The sequence below is a fragment of the Orcinus orca genome, chromosome 18, assembly GCF_937001465.1.
Source record: "Orcinus orca chromosome 18, mOrcOrc1.1, whole genome shotgun sequence".
Taxonomy (NCBI): Eukaryota; Metazoa; Chordata; class Mammalia; order Artiodactyla; family Delphinidae; genus Orcinus; species Orcinus orca.
In genome coordinates this window covers 57894081-57912062 of record NC_064576.1, presented here as the reverse complement: position 1 = coordinate 57912062, position 17982 = coordinate 57894081, and the positions used below count along the sequence as shown (strand labels likewise).

The window sequence follows — 17982 nt, the reverse complement described above, 5'->3', positions numbered from 1 at the left end:
GTGTGATATTGGGAAAATCTGTTGAACTCAGAAAAGCTCCTGTTTTGCAGCCAAAATCTAGAGTGGTATTTACGTTCCTAAAAATTGTGCTCTTAACCCTTTGTCTGTCATGCCTGATGGAATCAGAGACTTGAGAGGAAAATTGTTCTTCGGGGAGGTTTTCAGTAGCAGGAGGTGGTTGGGAAGTTTAGCCCTGTTTAATAATTGGTCCAATCAGAAATGCATAACACGGCATACAAAGGCCAAAAGTTTAATCTGGTAAAAATATGGGACTGTGTAGTATGTAATGAGATTAATGAAATAACAGATACCCAGTCACACTATCAAAATCCATCTCTGTCTGGCTGTGGTTTGGTGTTATCTGGTGGTAATTTTCTACTGACAGTTAAATGACCTGTGACTGGATTGAACTTCCAGGACAGTGGCAGTGATTTCAAGAATCTCCCTTATTTGACATCCATTTTCTTGGCCTGACTGAGGAGATTTGGGGTCTGAGAAGTCGGACTAGGGACTTGAGAACCGTTGTTTACCTCCCTCTTTCCTAAGACTGGATTGCTTGCTGTTTCTTGGCAGGGGCTGGGCCTCTCCATCTCCTCATCACCCCATCCTGTCCCAGGAGAAAGCGATAAGTTTAACTTCTTCCACCAGGTAGAAGATAGGAGCCAGCTGTCTTAATATTTGTTATGCTGGTGTATATTGTTTCTGGGCTTTATTGCATTTGGAATACCAACTCTCTTAGAGCTTAAAAACAATCTCCCCATGTGCCAGGGATACTGGATATTTGTCTCTTCTGACTCTTGATCACAACAATAGGTACAGTTTTTAGCTCACTCAAGTCATGGGATTGAACAAGTTCATGTAAGGCTTTTGAACTAGATTCTGAAAAATTATTATAATTAAATGGCACATAATTCTGGACTTGAATATCATTGAAGGATGTGCTAATAATGCTTATCTTAACATTCTTCTCCATTCTTAGACTGAGGTTTTTGAAATTAATTCATTTCTACATAAATGCAAAAATGAAATTGAACCAAAATTATTAGTACTTGGCTTAGATTTACTTGTATTATGTACTTCTTACTAGTTTGCTTGAATCAAATCTGTTTTTCAAGTACCATTTATTTATGGAGGAGACATCTTTCAAAAGATTCCCACAACAAAAGTATTCTAGTTTCTGTAGATCATTCGGTTAGAAATGATTCCCCTTCTGAGGAGTATTTATCACCTGCTGCAAAGGGAGAGCAAGCTACTAGGTCTAAAACAAATCATCACACAGAAGCATTTTCTTTCTCTGTCTTACATATTTATTTAGGCAAGTTGCTCAATTTCTGAATGACACTTCCCTGCCCAAAACTCTCCAGTGATTTCTTTTATACTTAGAATAAAATCTGAACTTTTATCATGACCTAGAAGACTCCATATCCTCTGTCCCCTGCCTGCTTTCTGACCCTCTCATGAACTTTCCATTCTCCCGTGAATCATAGTTATACTTGTCTTCTTTCTGTTCTTTTTATATATCACCATCCCTCCTGCCTCCTTTATGGTTGCTGAGTCCTCAGCATGAAAAGCTCTTCCCTCAAATTTTCAGCTCTTGGCTCAAAAGCTATCTTCTTAGTAAAGGCCCTTTCCTTACCAAGCACCTAATGTAGTCCCCCGATGTACTTTTTTTGGACCTAACAGTTCACACTTGATTATTCTGTTGTATAGACTTGTATGTTGCATTAATTAGCTGAAATTGGCTTTCTTTGTTGTTGGTGGGCTACTCCTGGACTCTGCAGCTAAGACAGACTGTTTTTCAGTTCTCTCTGTCTCAGTTACCTCATAGGGTTGTCATCATGAAGACGAAATGAGTTAATATATGAAAGCACTTAAAACAATGCTGTGCACATAGTAACAGCATATGTTACCTGCTATTGTTAATATTATTATAATCATCATTATTGTTAGTGATTTTGTCTGTCTTCTTCATTTCTGTATCCTCAGTGTCAAAAATAATGCTTAGCATAAAAGGTACTCACTTAACATTTGTCCAGTGAATCAAAATGACTCATTTCCTTCCTCCCTCCCTCCCTTCCTCCCTTCCTTCCGGCATCCCATTGGAGGTTAGGGTATAAATTCTGGGTGTATAAATTTGGGGTGGAGGGTGGACACAAACATTCATTTGATAATGGATGATTAACTCAGCAAACTTATTTTTTCCCTGAAGGATAAGTAGGAAGAAAAATATGGTTAAAATGCTGAAGCCGTAATGTGACAACACATTGGTGCTCTGTCCTTAATATGACAGCTTGATATGTAAGCTTGAACCGAAATTTTTTCTTCCATGTTATAGACACCAAATTGGAATAGACATGTGATTAGACTGTAATGTGTTTTAAAAGATAGTATTATGAACTATTTTATTTAAGTTTTGTGAACAAATCACCAAAGGGTATTGCAGACATTCCTGAAATAATTTTGAGTATACTCCAGAAATAAACTCAAAACTAACCAAAATGTCAGTTCAGTGGAGAGCCACATTCTTTATTTTTTCAGTTTAGGTATTTCCAAACTGACTAGAACCTAATGAAATTGAAATTGGAAAGCACCAAATGATAGTCAAATTAGAATTTCTCAGTCTTGCAGTGATTTTTCTGTTCAGTATTTGAATAGCCATTGGTCATAAATGGTTTTCCAAATTTGGGCAAGACCCATTGAGCATTTGTACTCATATCTGTTAGTAAATAAATTTCAGTTTAGACTCAATTAAGCTATGGTGGTTTATGTCTTATTTTTTTTATGTGAGAAAGGAATAACAATTTTTATTAAAAGCGTGAAAGTACTGCAGAATCGTAAATAACTATAATGTTTAGGATAATGTGGTGTTCTAGTTAGCTGACTTTTATTTTTTAAGTCAACTATTATCCAAAAGGTGATTTTGTTTTTTTGCTTAATTTCTTGTTTTGCAAAATTCTTTCCTATATATCTGACCACTTTCCTGACTCAGTAACATGTATTTTATAGATTTAAATCTTTTATTGATAAAAGTTCTACTAAGGCATCATTTATAAACAGCATAGTTGAGAGCAGCGGTTCTCAACCAGGGTTGATTTTACCTCCCTGGGGACATTTGGAGATACCTGGAGTAGTTTTTTATCGGCATGAATGGGGATGGGAGGGAGATGGTACTGGCTTTTAGTGGATAGGGGTCAGGGATGCTGCTCGACATCCTACAATGTACAGGACAGCCCGCCACCACAAAGAATTACTGAATACAAAATGTCAATAGTGTCAAGATTGAGGAATCCTGGTTTAGGATTAATAATGATTTTGCCAACATTGTGGAAGTTAAAAAAATATTTATCATAGGCAGTGAAGGTAATTCTAAAATATTTTGACAGGAACTCATAATTTTTTTGAACAAACATCTGTCCTCAAAATGATTACTTTGAGAAATATGATACTTATCTGAGCATGTGATGTCTGAAGTGTTGTTTTTTAAACATTAGTCCTGTTTCTTTTTAGTTATTGCCCAAATGTGTGTATTCTAGCTCTCCGTCACACACACCTTTTGCATATTCATTGTAGACACAGCCCAAGACATAACAGATTATAGGAGTGATTCAGATGTGCTTCATGAGTTTATAAGTTATTTCTCTGGCAGCAAAGAAGATGATTTGAAGGGAGCAGAGGAAGCCTCAGTTAAACCAAAGCTTATGAACTAAATTTCAGTTTGTGCTGCCCAAGAGTGAAGGCAGGTCATTTAAGATAAAGACAGTATAGACAGTATGTCCTTTCCTTAACTCTAGCTTTCTTTCCCTATCCTAAGTGTCAGCCCAGGCAGTGCAAACTTTTGTTTGGCGTAGCTGGTGATAGCTTTTCCCGTCTCCCACAGCCCTGAATTATAGACGTTCTTACACCCACTTTCCTAGATCTTAGTATGTTTTCTCTTTAGCTCTTTGTGGGTTCCCTCCTCCAATACCTATTTACACTGTCAGAGATTATCTCTGGTAAGAGTGAGTTCCAGACTTTACGTGAGAGTAAGAACCATCAGTGCTCAGGGAGGATGTTACCTGGAAAAGGGAGTGTGCCTTGGAGCCAAAGCTCAGGAGAAAGGCAATGCATGTCTCATCTAGAACTGTTGTCTCAAGCTGACTTCAAGATCAGTCAGATCTTTAAAAATCAACTTGTTAATGATTTTACATCATTGTGAATTAAAATTTATCTTGGAATTATTACACTTTTAGCTTTAACTTTTACATTCAGGTTTTTTTGTTTGTTTCTTTGTTTTTAAAGAAGATTTTCCTTTGGCTAGAAATGAAAGCTCTTGAACATATTTTTTTATTGTTGTTGCTTTCTTTATAGGTCCACTTCCCCAGCAGGACAGCATCATTCTCCTATATCTTCTAGACATCACTCATCTTCCTCACAATCAGGATCATCTATTCAAAGACATTCTCCTTCTCCTCGCCGAAAAAGAACTCCTTCACCATCTTATCAGAGGACAGTAACTCCACCTTTACGCCGCTCTGCTTCTCCCTATCCTTCACACTCTCTGTCTTCTCCTCAAAGAAAGCAGAGTCCCCCAAGACATCGGTCTCCAATGAGAGAAAAAGGGAGGCATGATCATGAACGCACTTCACAGTCTCATGATCGGCGTCATGAAAGGAGGGAAGGTAAATACTCCATTGTGGTTTTTTTTTTAGAGTTCTTTAAGTGGATATTTTCTTTATTAAAAATAATGGACTTTCAGATTTATTGTTAAAATAAGAGACAGAAGAGAACTGTGTTATATTATGTGTCTGTAACACATGGGTGATAGCTCTTGAGGGCAATAGGAGGTGCTTAAGGACACGGAAATGTAAGCTACTAAATAGATGTAAGTGGGCATTTATATGTATGCTAAGTTGGTCCTTTCTTTAGTTATGATGTTTTACTTGAGTACTTTCAAGTTCTAGAAATTTGGGATGGTATGATTCTTAGAGCGTCAGTCTAACTGCTTAGCTAATTCTTCAAAAACAACAGAGGTGAAGGAAAGAAAAGCAGCAAACCAGGGAGCAGAGTTTGAACATATCAGAAATATTTTGACTAAGAGGTGAGGGCTGGAGGAATGTTCAGAAAGTCAGTGTGAACCAAGTGATCATTATTCCAGGTCTAACTCAACAAAGAAGTCAAGCAAAGCAGTTTTCCTTTCTAGATCCCTGAGAATTACGTTAACTTTGAATTTGCTATTCCCTGTTCATGCTGAGATGTTATTATCATCAAAACTTGGCAGTACAATCTAATAGCTCTCATCTCTCTCTGTATTTCTTATCTAAGCTTCTTGTCCTTATTTATTTAACTTAACAAGTCTTTTTCCTGACATTTCCTGAGTTAGTTTTTTAACATAATGAGTACTCAGGAAATACAATACTTGCTGACTTGCAACAACATTTCTGTTTAATGTGCATTTTTAAAGCATCGTACAGCATGCTTCTGCACCACACACAAGACTGACAAAAAGTCACAATTTGAGTATCGTATAGCAGTCGCCTATGAAACATGTCGAAGTTAGTTTTTTCTCTTCCAATCAACAGTGCAAGTTATTTTATTCAAGAAATGATGGATGCATAGGTAGGGACTGGAGAGAGCACCTATTTTAAAGAATTATTCCTTGTGTACATGATTCTGGAACCAGATCAGCACAGCAGTGTTTATGGAACATTGGTAAGATGGGAAAATTCTCTTATACCTATCTATGAACAACTAGAGTTGACTGGGAATATAGTATATATTTCATGACTACTTACTGAATGAAAATATTATTTCAAAACATAATTTATTAAACACACTAATGAAGGGGAAATTTAGTATGCAGTTGAGTCTCATAGGAATGCTTTTTTGTAGTAAGAGGGGTTTGTGTTATAGGAGGAATCCTTTTAATAATAAACCATACATTTTTAGGTTCTTTGTGAGGAGGATGTTTCTTTAACCTTCCATACAAGAGATGTAGTAGGCGTTTATTCCTCTCTATTTAGAGGTCATTTTTTGAAATAAGAATAATTTTAGTGAAAGGATGGGGAGGTAGATAAAGAACAAAATATAGTAACTAGATGTATTCGTAAAGACAGCTGGGGGTATCATAAAAAGAGAATCTAATACTAAGTGAACAAATTTCTAGGCACATTTGGTATTGGAGGAGGACTGGAAGGGATGGATGTGCACAAAAAGAGATGGGGATGTTGTCAGATTCTTGCCTAGTGCTTCTATCCTTATATGGCATTTTTGGATGTAGGCATATGGGCAAAGTTATTTTGCAGGGGAGATAAGCTATTGATAAGAATCTAGGGGGTCTTGTGGATACTGGGCGGAGAAAGTCTGTGGACCTAGCCATAGGTAAATTTATAATGTCCTCGACCAAGAGCTGCTACAGTTGCTTAAATAGCCTCAGATCTTGGGGCTGTTGCAGAGTGTAAGAACAATTTATGAAGGAATCTGATAAAAAGTACAGGGTTTGTTCTTTGAGGGTCTCTTGTTAATTCTTTCAGTTCATATCAGATTTATGCTGTAATCAATTTATACTTTTCTAGGCATCTCTAAAGAACAGTTTCTAATCTCTGCAAATTCCTATGATGTACGGGGCTGACTAAACCATTTAAGCTCTGGGCCTCTGTTCCTTCATTTATACAATGACAAGGTTGGGTTAAGTAACTATTGAGGTTCATTCCAGCTTTTTTAAAACTGAAATTATTTTTTTAATTTTTCTATGAAATGTTAGAAAATGCCTTAAGTAGAAAAATCTTTAGAGACAGGAGTGTGATTTCATTAAATAGCTCAAACAATAAATAAATAAGAGAGGGGGGTGGGGGGGGAGGGAGAGAGAGACAGAGAGACAGTATGTGTTTACCAGCCAGCATACGAATAGTAGGCTACTCTCAAGTGCTTAAGTACATTGGAGGTAGTCATGTGTGCTCTAGTCTGGCCTAATACTTGGTAGAGATGATTAAAATCACTTGTGCCTCTGGATCTAAAAGTGATTTCTAAAAAGTAGGCCATCATTGATAGATCAACTTAACTTGTTTCAGTTGTTTAAGATTTATAAGTATTGAGTACGTTGATGTGAGAAGATCGTGTTCAAAGTTTATCCAATCAAGACAAATAATCCAGATGTTAATAAAATTACCTTTGGAATTTTAGCTTACAGATAATTTTATTTTTCTCATTTGCCCATGTTTTCTCCTTTTATTTTTTGTTAAGAGTAGAAATTATACCATTGTATTAAAAATTTTAAAGCTCTGTATTAAATACATCATCTGGTTTCCTAAAATTTTGTGAAAGGAATTACAGTGTATTTCCAAAATTGCGTTACAGAGACTAGAGGAAAAAGGGATAGAGAAAAGGACACAAGAGAAGAACGAGAGTATGAACAGGATCAGAGCTCTTCTAGAGACCACAGAGATGACAGAGAACCTCGAGATGGTCGGGATCGGAGAGATGCCAGAGATACTAGAGACCGAAGGGAACTAAGAGACTCCAGAGACATTCGGGACTCCAGGGAGATGCGAGATTACAGCAGAGATAACAAAGAGAGCCGTGATCCCAGAGATTCTCGGTCTACTCGTGATGCCCACGACTACAGGGACCGTGAAAGTCGAGATGCTCATCGAAAGGAGGATGCATATCAGGAAGAATCCCGAAGTTATGGCAGAAACCATTTGAGAGAAGAAAGTTCTCGCACTGAAATAAGAAATGAGTCCAGAAATGAGTCTCGAAGTGAAATTAGGAATGATCGGATGGGCAGAAGTAGGGGAAGAGGTCCAGAGTTACCTGAAAAGGGTAAGGTTTTTGACTTGTCAGTGAACTGTATGTTATATGTTCATAGAGAAATTATTAACCTCCTAAGATTTGTTTTCTAAAGATATTATTTCTGATGTTCATTATCACTTTGTCAAAGTAATTTTCAATTAATTGAGTTTGATTTTCCCTGTAAGTTCCGAATAGGAATTATTAGCTACAGTAGCAGAAGATAGATGGGGCCTGACTTAGACCTCCTGTTTGAATTATGTCCAGTCATGCCTACCATCTTGTTTAATGTGGAACACTAAGAAAATTGCTGTCAGGCAAAAAAGTAGCATCAAAAAGAAATAATTTCTAATAAACAGGTATACAGATAAAATGATCATTAAAATGGGATTAAATGGTGGGCTTTCAAAATTGGTGGTGTCAGAAATGACTGACTTGTGTATTCATCAGTACTTGTGCTTGCTTCAAAGCCACCTCAGAACATCACATATCTGCATCTTGAGCCATTTTTCTCATCTTCCTCTAAAAAGCATTTGCCATCATCATTGTCATCAATAACTACCTACCTATATGTTTTTGACTGTCTCCGAACTGCCTTAACTGAGTTAGCTTTGACCTCTCTCTTCCTCCGCCCACTTCGCTCCCCTTCCCCAAAACACTGCTGCAGAATTGTGACCACTCTTATTCTTTCCATAGGCCTGTTGGTTTATCCTGGTCAGCATTACAGTTTCACATTAAGATGAAGGCCCCTCACCTTCTCCTCCATAGTTGTCTTGGCTTTTCTTGGCCCTTTGCTTTTTCATATACATTTAAAAAATGAGTTGTCTTTTTTTTTTTAATTTCATGAAAAACTGTTGGATTTTTATTTCATGTACATTAAATTTATTGATTTGTAACTTTTTCTGTTAAGGTCTTGTACATGTTTGTTCCTGTGTACCCTCTATTTTTGTTGCCATTGTAAATGGTACTTAAAAAAATTCTCTTTTTAATAATGCATTCACATGGTTCAGAATTTCAAAGCTGCAAAAGGATGTATAGTGAAAGCCTCCCTTCTATCCCTGACCTGGTTTCTTCTTTCGCCAATTTTGTATGTATCCATCTGAAAAATATTCTACACAAGCAGATGTATATGTCTATTCATTTTCTCCTCTGGTTTTCCAAGTATAATTAAAAAAATTTTCTTTATTTAAAAAAAACACACAACTATATACTCTATACCCTGCTGTTTTCACTTAAAAAATATCTTGGGGACTTCCCTGGTGGCGCAGTGGTTAAAAATCAGCCTGCCAATGCAGAGGACACAGGTGTGAGCCCTGGTCCAGGAAGATCCCACATGTCATGGAGCAACTAAGCCTGTGCACCACAACTACTGAGCCTGCATTCTGGAACCCGCGAGCCACAGCTGCTGAGCCCGTGTGCCACAACTACTGAAGCCCGCACACCTAGAGCCCGTGCTCTGCAACAAGAGAAGCCACTGCAGTGAGAAGCCCACGCACCACAACGAAGTGTAGCCCCCACTCGCCGCAACTAGAGAAAGCCTGTGTGCAGCAACAGAGACCCAACACAGCCAAAAATAAATAAATAAATAGACTTATTAAAAAAAAAATCTTGCAGATGGTTCTATATCAGTCAACTTGGTAAATAGCCACCTCCTTTTGAAAGAGTGCATAGTGTATGTTGTAGGATATACCATAAAGTTAATAAATCCTATGTATTAGGTGTTCTAATCTTTTTTTTGTTTTTGAATACTGTTTTAAGTGAATAACTGTGTACAGGTACACCAAATAATATATTTTAAAACATTTTTTTTGATGCTTATTGCTGGTGTACGGAAATGGTAATTAATATTTTTATACTAATCTTACATTGTGATGTTGCTGTATTTTCTTAGTAGATCTAATTAGATTCTCTTAAACATTTATGTATGGGAACAGACAGATTTGGCTCTTCCTTTCTGAGTATTATTTATTTGCTGTCAAGTAACCTGCTGAGCTGCTGTTTCAATGAACTGTTTACTACAAGTGATATAATGGGCTTCTTTGCTTTGTTTCAGATTTTAAAGGATTATTGCTGGCATTTCACCATTAAGCATGGTGTTTGTAAATTTTTAGCAGATGCATTTTATTGTGTTAAGGATGTCTCCTAATTTCCAAACTTAGCTGACAGCTTCTATCATGACTGTTCTTCTGTATCTTGAGATCATATAGTCAGTCTCTTTTACCTTGTTACTTATGTTAATGTATTTTTTAAAATTTAGAACTATTCTTGCATTTCTAAGATAAATACACATTTCATTTTTTTAAAAAGTTCTAAAATAGGTGTGTTAAAATTTAATTTTGAATTAAGTATCTTTGTTTTTAATTGAGATTGGCATATAATCAGTGGTATGATGGTAAACATTTAACAACTTACTCATCAGGCAAAACGCCCTGGCTTGTAGCTAATGCCAATTTCCATGGTATAAATTACTCCTGCCATAGCAGATTTTGAGCTACTAACGTCACTCATTGTGGACATGGGAAGAGGTGCACACAGTTGGCTCTTCGGAGCCAGTGTTAACCAGTTCCACCATACCACTGCATAGCTCTTGTTTCTTATATTGTCTTTGTTTGGTTTGGTGATCAGAGTTATAGTAGCCATATAAAATGTGTTGGAAGTGTTACTTCTTTTTTTCTCTTCTTTGGAACAATTTATGTATAAATAATTAGTTATCTTTTTTTATATATATAAATTTATTTTTGGCTGCGTTGCGTCTTTGTTGCTGCATGTGGGCTTTTCTCTAGTTGCAGCGAGCAGGGGCTACTCTGTTGCGGTGCGCAGGCTTCTCCTTGTGGTGGCTTCCCTTGTTGTGGAGCACGGGCTCTAGGCGCGCGGGCTTCAGTAGTATGGCTCGCGGGCTTTAGAGCGCAGGTTCAGTAGTTATGGCGCATGGGCTTAGTTGCTCTGCAGCATGTGGGATCTTCCGAGACCAGGGCTCGAACCCATGTCCCCTGCATTGGCAGGTGGACTCTCAACCACTGCGCCATCAGGGAAGCCCTACCACTTTTTTTTTAACCACATTTTTTTCCCATTCATCTGTCATTGGGCATTTAGGTTGCTTCCATGTCTTGGCTATTGTAAATAATGCTGCAGTGAACATGGGAGTAAAGATATCTCTTTCAGATCCTGATTTCAGTTCCTCTGTCTCTATACCCAGAAGTGGAATTGCTGGATCATATAGTAGTTCTGTAATTTTTTGAGGAACCTCCATACTATTTTCCACAGTGTGTGTGTATCCTTGTATTACCATCGCCACAATCAAGATACTCAGCTGTATCACAAGACTCCCTGTGTTACCTCTTTATAGCCACACTCAAATCCCCTCCCCTATCCTTGACCGCTGGCAACCACTAACATGTCCATCATTTTATAATTGTTATTTCACAAATGTTACATAAATGGAATCCTGCTGTCTGTGTGCTGTTGAGATTGGCTTTTTCACTCAGCAGAGTTTCCTTGAGGTTCATCCAAGTTGTTGTGTGTATCAACAGTTTGCTCCTTGTTGTAATATTCCATGATCCGGATGTACCACAGTTTGTTTAGCCTTCACCCACTGAAAGACATTTGGGTACTTTGCAGTTTGGGGCTATAACTACTGTGAACATTCATTTCCCAATTTTTTAATGAAAAATTTCAGGTACCACCTACTGTCAACAAAGTACCTTGGTTCTGTATTGGAATGTTTTCACTATAAACTGTAGTCAATGCAATATATCCATATCCTGAATTATTTTTATGATATTTCTGTGATTTAGATATGAATTAATAGATTTTAGTTTTTGTTTCATTGTTATTTGGCTTAATTGAAATGAGTCTCTTTGCTTTATGATTCCATTATATGTCCTTTTTCATAGGTAGGGAAAACTGGTACTTAGCTTACCCAAGTCAGTCATTAGACACCTTGGGTGTTCTGATCCAACATTTAATATCCTTTTTGACAATGAATACCACACTTTGAAATATAAAAAAACCCGCCAAAACCAGAAAAACCCCACATATCTTTATATGTTTTGGGGAGGAAAGATTGTGACTGACAACTTGTTGAATAAAGTGTACTTGTTAAATATTTGTGTGAATATCCTTTGTTTAGGAAGTCGAGGCACAAGAGGTTCTCAAATTGATAGTCACAGTAGTACTAGCAACTATCATGACAGCTGGGAAACTCGAAGTAGCTATCCTGAAAGAGACAGATATCCTGAAAGAGACAACAGAGATCAAGCAAGAGATTCTTCCTTTGAGAGAAGACATGGAGAGAGAGACCGTCGTGACAACAGAGAGAGAGGTTTGTTAAATGAAATATTATTAAATAGTGACCGACATTGATTGGGAGAATTGTTTTTTTTCCAACCATTATCAGTTTACTTTTTAACATAAAATATCTTTTAAGACTTTTGCTTGTTGACACATTTTAAATTATTATACTTATTCATATAATCTTCCATTTTTACTTAGTTTAGGAGAGATTATGTAAATAGCTAGCTACCAGTACCTACTTGGTAACAGAGCAGGTGCTGAATTAGTAGGTACTTGCATACTGCAAGAGTTAAGGTGCCTTGCTGTATGTCTCTTACCTTAACCAAACAGCTCACAACGTTTTAAAGAATATAGATGCTTGGGTGACGTTTCAGGTATTTCTGATTCAGGAGGTAAAGTTTCTCATCTGAGTATCCTGGCCACTCACTCACTAGCTGTGATACGCAGTCTTGTAAGGACTGCCAGGGAGAAACAAGAAAAAACTGATAAAGATAGTGCTGGGGGTTGTTTAGAGAAATGTTTTATTCATGTTCCTTCCTGAGAATATGTAATACTTGGTTTAAATTTAAATTCTTGTATATTTTAAGCTAAAAGTGTTCTGTTACTACTAGATGATCTCTTAAATCAGTTTTTTTTTGAATAAATTTATTTATTTTTGGCTACGTTGGGTCTTCGTTGCTACGCGTAGGCTTTCTCTAGTTGTGGCGAGCGGGGACTACTCTTCATTGCAGTGCGGTGGCTTCTCTTGATGCGGAGCATGGGCTCTAGGCGCATGGGCTTCAGTAGTTGTGGCACGTGGGCTCAGTTGTTGTGGCTTGCGGGCTCCAGAGCGCAGGCTCAGTAATTGTGGCACACGGGCTTAGTTGTTCCGTGGCATGTGGGATCTTCCCATACCAGGGATTGAACCCATGTCTCCTGCATTGGCATGCGAATTCTTAACCACTGTGCCACCAGGGAAGTCCCTTAAATCAGTTTTGAAGCAAGATACTAGAAGGCATTTAAGAAGGGTTATAAGTACTTTCTTTAACAAGCTTTTATTCTGTACAGATTAGGGCCTTTAAACATTTATGACCTTATGAAGGTCTTACTAACCTTGCCTGCTTACTAAGGTAAGGTTTGCTGTAATGCTGAGGTTAATATAGTACAAGACTTGATGGAATAGGGAATTGAGTATTGATGCTTCACAGTGGGCTGAATTAAATCAGATATTCTTTATAATATTAAGTCAGAGAATGTATATTTTAAATCCTTTATCTTTCAGTATCCGTGAGTTTATGTATGATAAGAGAATCTATGTTTCATATTTTAGGAGATTTGGGCTAAGAGAAGGGTAGTAATTTTTCCAGTGTTAGAGAAATAAGTTCTAAAGCTAAAAGTCGAACTCAGGTCTTCTGACTATAAGTCTTATTCCCTTTTTATTTTATTTTACTGTAACTACTTCAATAAATATCAGTTGTATGATTGAAAGAGAAATATATTTTTGATAATGATATATTCTACAAATGTTTATTGAGTACCCATGCACTTTGCTAGGTTTTTGGAGTACAACACTTGTGCTTATAGAACTTTATAAAGGGGACGATATCCCCCCTGAAAAAAGAAAAGTGATTGTTGGGTGCTGTCAAGGAAACATACAAGGGATCCAGATAGAAATAAAGGATGAGAGGGACCTACTTTATTCAGATAGTGTGCTTATGAAAAATTTGCGATGACATTTATGCAGAGGCATAAATGCAAGGGAAGAAGCTAGCATTGCAGGTATTGGAGGGTAAAAACATTCCATGCAGAGGAAAGAATGTGTGCCGATTCCGAGACAGGAAATAGCTTAGTATGTCCTAGAGTTTGAAATAAGATCATTGTGACTAGAATGTGGTGAGCAAGGGAGATAGATAAAGGTTGAAGGTAGAGATGTGTTCAGGACCTTGTTCTGTGCTCAGGAATTTAAATCTTCCCGTTAGTTCTTCACAGCCTAATTAGGGTACGAATAGACAGTTAAATATGATAAATACTACTACTATATAAAGTTCTGTGAGAAGACAAAGATGCAGACAGAATACTGAGGCAGTCTATAAAAGCTTCCTAAAGAAGAGACATCTGAATTAGGGCCTGAAAGATAAATAGGAGTTGGCTAGAAGGAATCATGGAAGAAACACTGCAGGGAGAGGGTGCAGCATGTGCAGACACACAGGACTAAAAGAAACATATACTTTGGCGTAGTAAAGAGTTATGAGGTTGGAGTAGAGGTGTGCTGTAATCGGTAGGGAAGGAAAGAAGCTAGGAAGAAGGATGGCGGGGTGTGTGGTGAGAGACTATAGACCACGTTGTAAATGGCCTAGTAAGTCAGGCTAAAAATTTTGGATTTATTTGCCTTTTTCATTGCCTAGGAGATAAGTGCTTTTAAGCAGTTTTTTTTGTTTGTTTGTTTAGCAGCTGGAAAAAAATATAGAGTTTTCCTCAGAAAAAGAAAAAAGGTATTAAGGAGTCTGGCAAAAGACGGAACACAAGGATACCAACCAGTTAGACCATTGATAACATGGGCATCTAAGAAGAGCTGATCTAAGTCTAAGTTAACTATTAATTGTAGGGATTGAGAGAGGAAATAGAATAAAGAAATATTTTGAGAGTGAAATTGATGGTACTCGAATATCATGGTACTTGGAAAACTCAGAGGTTTCCAGCTTTCATGATTGGGTATCATTCATTAAAATAAGGAAATACTTGAAGAGAAGTATGCTTTTGAAGAACACATTTTTGGGGAAAGATAGGGAAGATGGTTGAGATGTGTTAAAGTGGTGTTCCTTTCCATTTTCTCTGAAGTAAGTAACCTTGTCATTGTGGTTGGGAAAATAGACTTTTTATTTGTCAAAAAAAGCTTGCCTGAGTAAAGGAGTCTGTTCCCTAACATTGCTATAATCAGGAATTTCAAGTATGAATTGCTATAAGTTGCAGTATTGAATTTGTTTGAGGTTGTTTTCTAATCATTGTGACATTAGTATGATCCCCAAACCAAGAATTCAGACAGTCTAAGACATGAGTGTACACCCTTCCAGGAATCTAGAGTGCAGTACAATAGAACCATTTTAAATTTAAACTGGTTTCAGCAAAAGTAAAAAAGAATTTAAGAAAATTGACTTCTAGTCCGGATGTTCCAAGTATCTACCATCTCTGTGACTTTGACAAATCAACTTCTGACCATAAATTCTAAGAAGAAAAGGGGTAAAGGGGCTGGACAAGGTTTAGCTTTGTTTTGTTTTAGCTTTAAAATTCTGTGAATTTTCATATCTTGATCGAATAAATATGGATAATTCTTATATTTTTCATCTGTGATAAGAAAGGAAATTCAAATTATTAGATTGAACCCTTCACTAAAAATATCCTAAAATTATTCTGCTTAATAAGTTGATGTCAGAGATTGCACTTACAAACCTGTTGGCCATATTGTAGTATGCCTTTTATGACTAACTAGTAAACAGTACTGTGTAGTGTGAAAATAGAGATATCGCAGTAGCCTAGATCATAGCACAGTGACCTACTTTCAAAAATGGCTATCTCTGTGGAAGAGTTCATGCCATTTTCTTAGACATCTTTTGATCCCAGACTAATTTCTTGCTCAACTGGGCATACTGGGTAGCATGCATTCAGTTTGTGTTTATATGATTCATGTATTAAAAAATATATATATATATATAAATGTGATGGGGTTATCATTTAACATTTTAAGAAAACAGCTCTTCATCTGAGTAATCAGTTATATGATTAAATAAAATTTTTAGTCGATTAGTAGTTATTATAAATATATATCACTAATATGAAACACTTTTTACATTTGATTATTTCAAGACTGCTAAGCATCAGTACCCTTAATATTCTAGTTTATGATAAATTGATGTTGCAGCAACAAATATTGACAGATGTTTTGTTCTACTATATTTTCCTCACATAATAGCTGCACTTTGATGTGTATATATTTCGGCCTGAAATTAGAGGTGTGACTTACGAGGGAAATTTTTTTTTTCCTTCAGCTCTTATCTTCTTCACCTCCTGCTGCCCCTATCCTTTGCCACCAGTGTTCTCAGGTCCTGCTGGGGGGACAGAGAAGATCAGAGGTGAAGGGTAGAGATGGCAGAAAGTGGGGTTGGAGCAGTGGGCTGGAGGTAGGGTAGGGAGCATGCAGAGAAGGATCCAAGGTGGATCAGTGGGAGGCGGGAGGGGGGTTGATGGGGAGCAGAAAACATGGTAGTTAGAGGGCAAATAAAAATTACCTTTAAGAAAAAGAAATGTTTTTAAACATCTAGTGGTGATTATTTGGATGATTAAGTTAAAAGTAAATACAGTACCTGATTTATATTTGTTGCCGGTGTGACCCTATACACAGATAAAATGTAAGATTTGCCATACTGTCATCTGTGAAATTAATCACTGACAAAACTTGGTTTTCATTGTAGATCAAAGACCAAGCTCACCAATTCGACATCAGGGAAGGAATGACGAGATTGAGCGTGATGAAAGAAGAGAGGAACGAAGAGTAGACAGAACGGATGATAGAAGAGACGAAAGGCCCAGGGAAAGAGATCGGGAAAGAGAGCGGGAGCGGGAGAGAGAGAGGGAACGGGAGAGGGATCGGGAGAGAGAGAAAGAAAGAGAACTAGAAAGAGAGCGCGCTAGGGAACGGGAGAGGGAGAGAGAGAGGGAGAAAGAGAGAGACCGGGAAAGAGAGAGAGATCGGGACCACGATAGAGAGAGGGAAAGAGAGAGGGAGCGAGACAGGGAAAAAGAGCGGGAGCGGGAGAGAGAAGAAAGGGAGCGGGAGAGAGAGCGGGAGAGGGAGAGAGAGCGAGAGCGAGAAAGAGCGAGAGAAAGGGAGAAAGAGCGAGAACGCCAGAGGGAGTGGGAAGACAAAGACAAAGGACGAGAGGACCGCAGAGAAAAGCGGGAAGATATCCGAGAAGACAGGAATCCAAGAGATGGGCACGAGGAGAGAAAATCAAAGTAAGTGATTGTGAACCAGTTTTTTACATGTCAGTGAGGAATTCAGAAAGTTCCATTTAATGCTTCTCGGGGGGCCCCTAATATCCTCTTAATTCTTTTTCCTCTCCACATTTTCCTGTATTTTAGTTTTATTATATGTATTTGGTGTTCAACATCTTTTGAATTGTCTAGGAAAAAACAGTTTTCTCATTCTACTATTTCTGTATCCAAGAGATATAGTTAATAATTCTTGTTTACTGTTTGATTACAGCCATTTAAAAAAAATTAAGTTATTTATTTTTGGCTGGCTTGGGTCTTTGTTGCTGTGCGCGGGTTTTCTCTAGTTGTGGTGCGTGGGGGCTACTCTTAGTTGTGGTGTGCGGGCTTCTCATTGCAGTGGCTTCTCTTGTTGCGGCTCATGGGCTCTAGGCGCGTGGGCTTCAGTAGTTGTGGTGCACGGGCTTATTTGCTCCGCGGCATGTGGAATCTTCCCGGACCAGGGCTCGAACCCGTGTCCCCTGCATTGGCGGGCAGACTCTTAACCACTGTGCCACCAGAGAAGCCCAATTACAGCCATTTTTGATGGTACATTGGTTTATTTGACTGCTACAGACTTGTTTTTAACAGGAATCCAACCTGAAAGTGGTAGCATCAGTGGGTTTATGTCCCATCATATCCACTTTATAAGTAGTTAATGGAGTTGGCTTGTCACCAAGACATAATGCTTGTGCTATTTCTGATAATCCTTTATGAGTTCTGTGTACGTATAAGTCTAGAGTCACTACCCCCAGGCTGCAGAAGCATTTACAGTGTCTTAGAACAGAGGAAATTCTGGAACCACTGCATGGCTAGAAGGAGATGAGAGATAGAGAGGTATCCTCTCTTGGGTTGTGGAGTTATAGTAGATTATTGGAATAAAAAGATGTGTTCTTATTATCTTATATATCTGAGGGCATC

At 37.7% G+C, this 17982-nt stretch overlaps 1 protein-coding gene across 9 annotated transcripts in view; it reads left to right on the top strand.

Annotated features, from left to right (window-relative positions):
- Positions 1–17982, top strand: part of ZC3H13 (zinc finger CCCH-type containing 13) — a 91379-nt gene that overhangs the window by 49998 nt on the left and 23399 nt on the right. For 6 of the 9 annotated variants that reach the window (XM_033436784.2, XM_033436789.2, XM_033436785.2 and 3 more), the window contains 5 exons: positions 4348–4658; positions 7333–7797; positions 11894–12085; positions 16080–16163; positions 16503–17046. In XM_033436784.2, coding sequence (XP_033292675.1) covers positions 4348–4658; positions 7333–7797; positions 11894–12085; positions 16080–16163; positions 16503–17046 — 1596 coding nt within the window. The remainder of the gene's footprint in view (positions 1–4347; positions 4659–7332; positions 7798–11893; positions 12086–16079; positions 16164–16502; positions 17047–17982) is intronic. The other 3 variants (XM_033436787.2, XM_012534762.3, XM_033436788.2) reach the window with 2 other exon arrangements.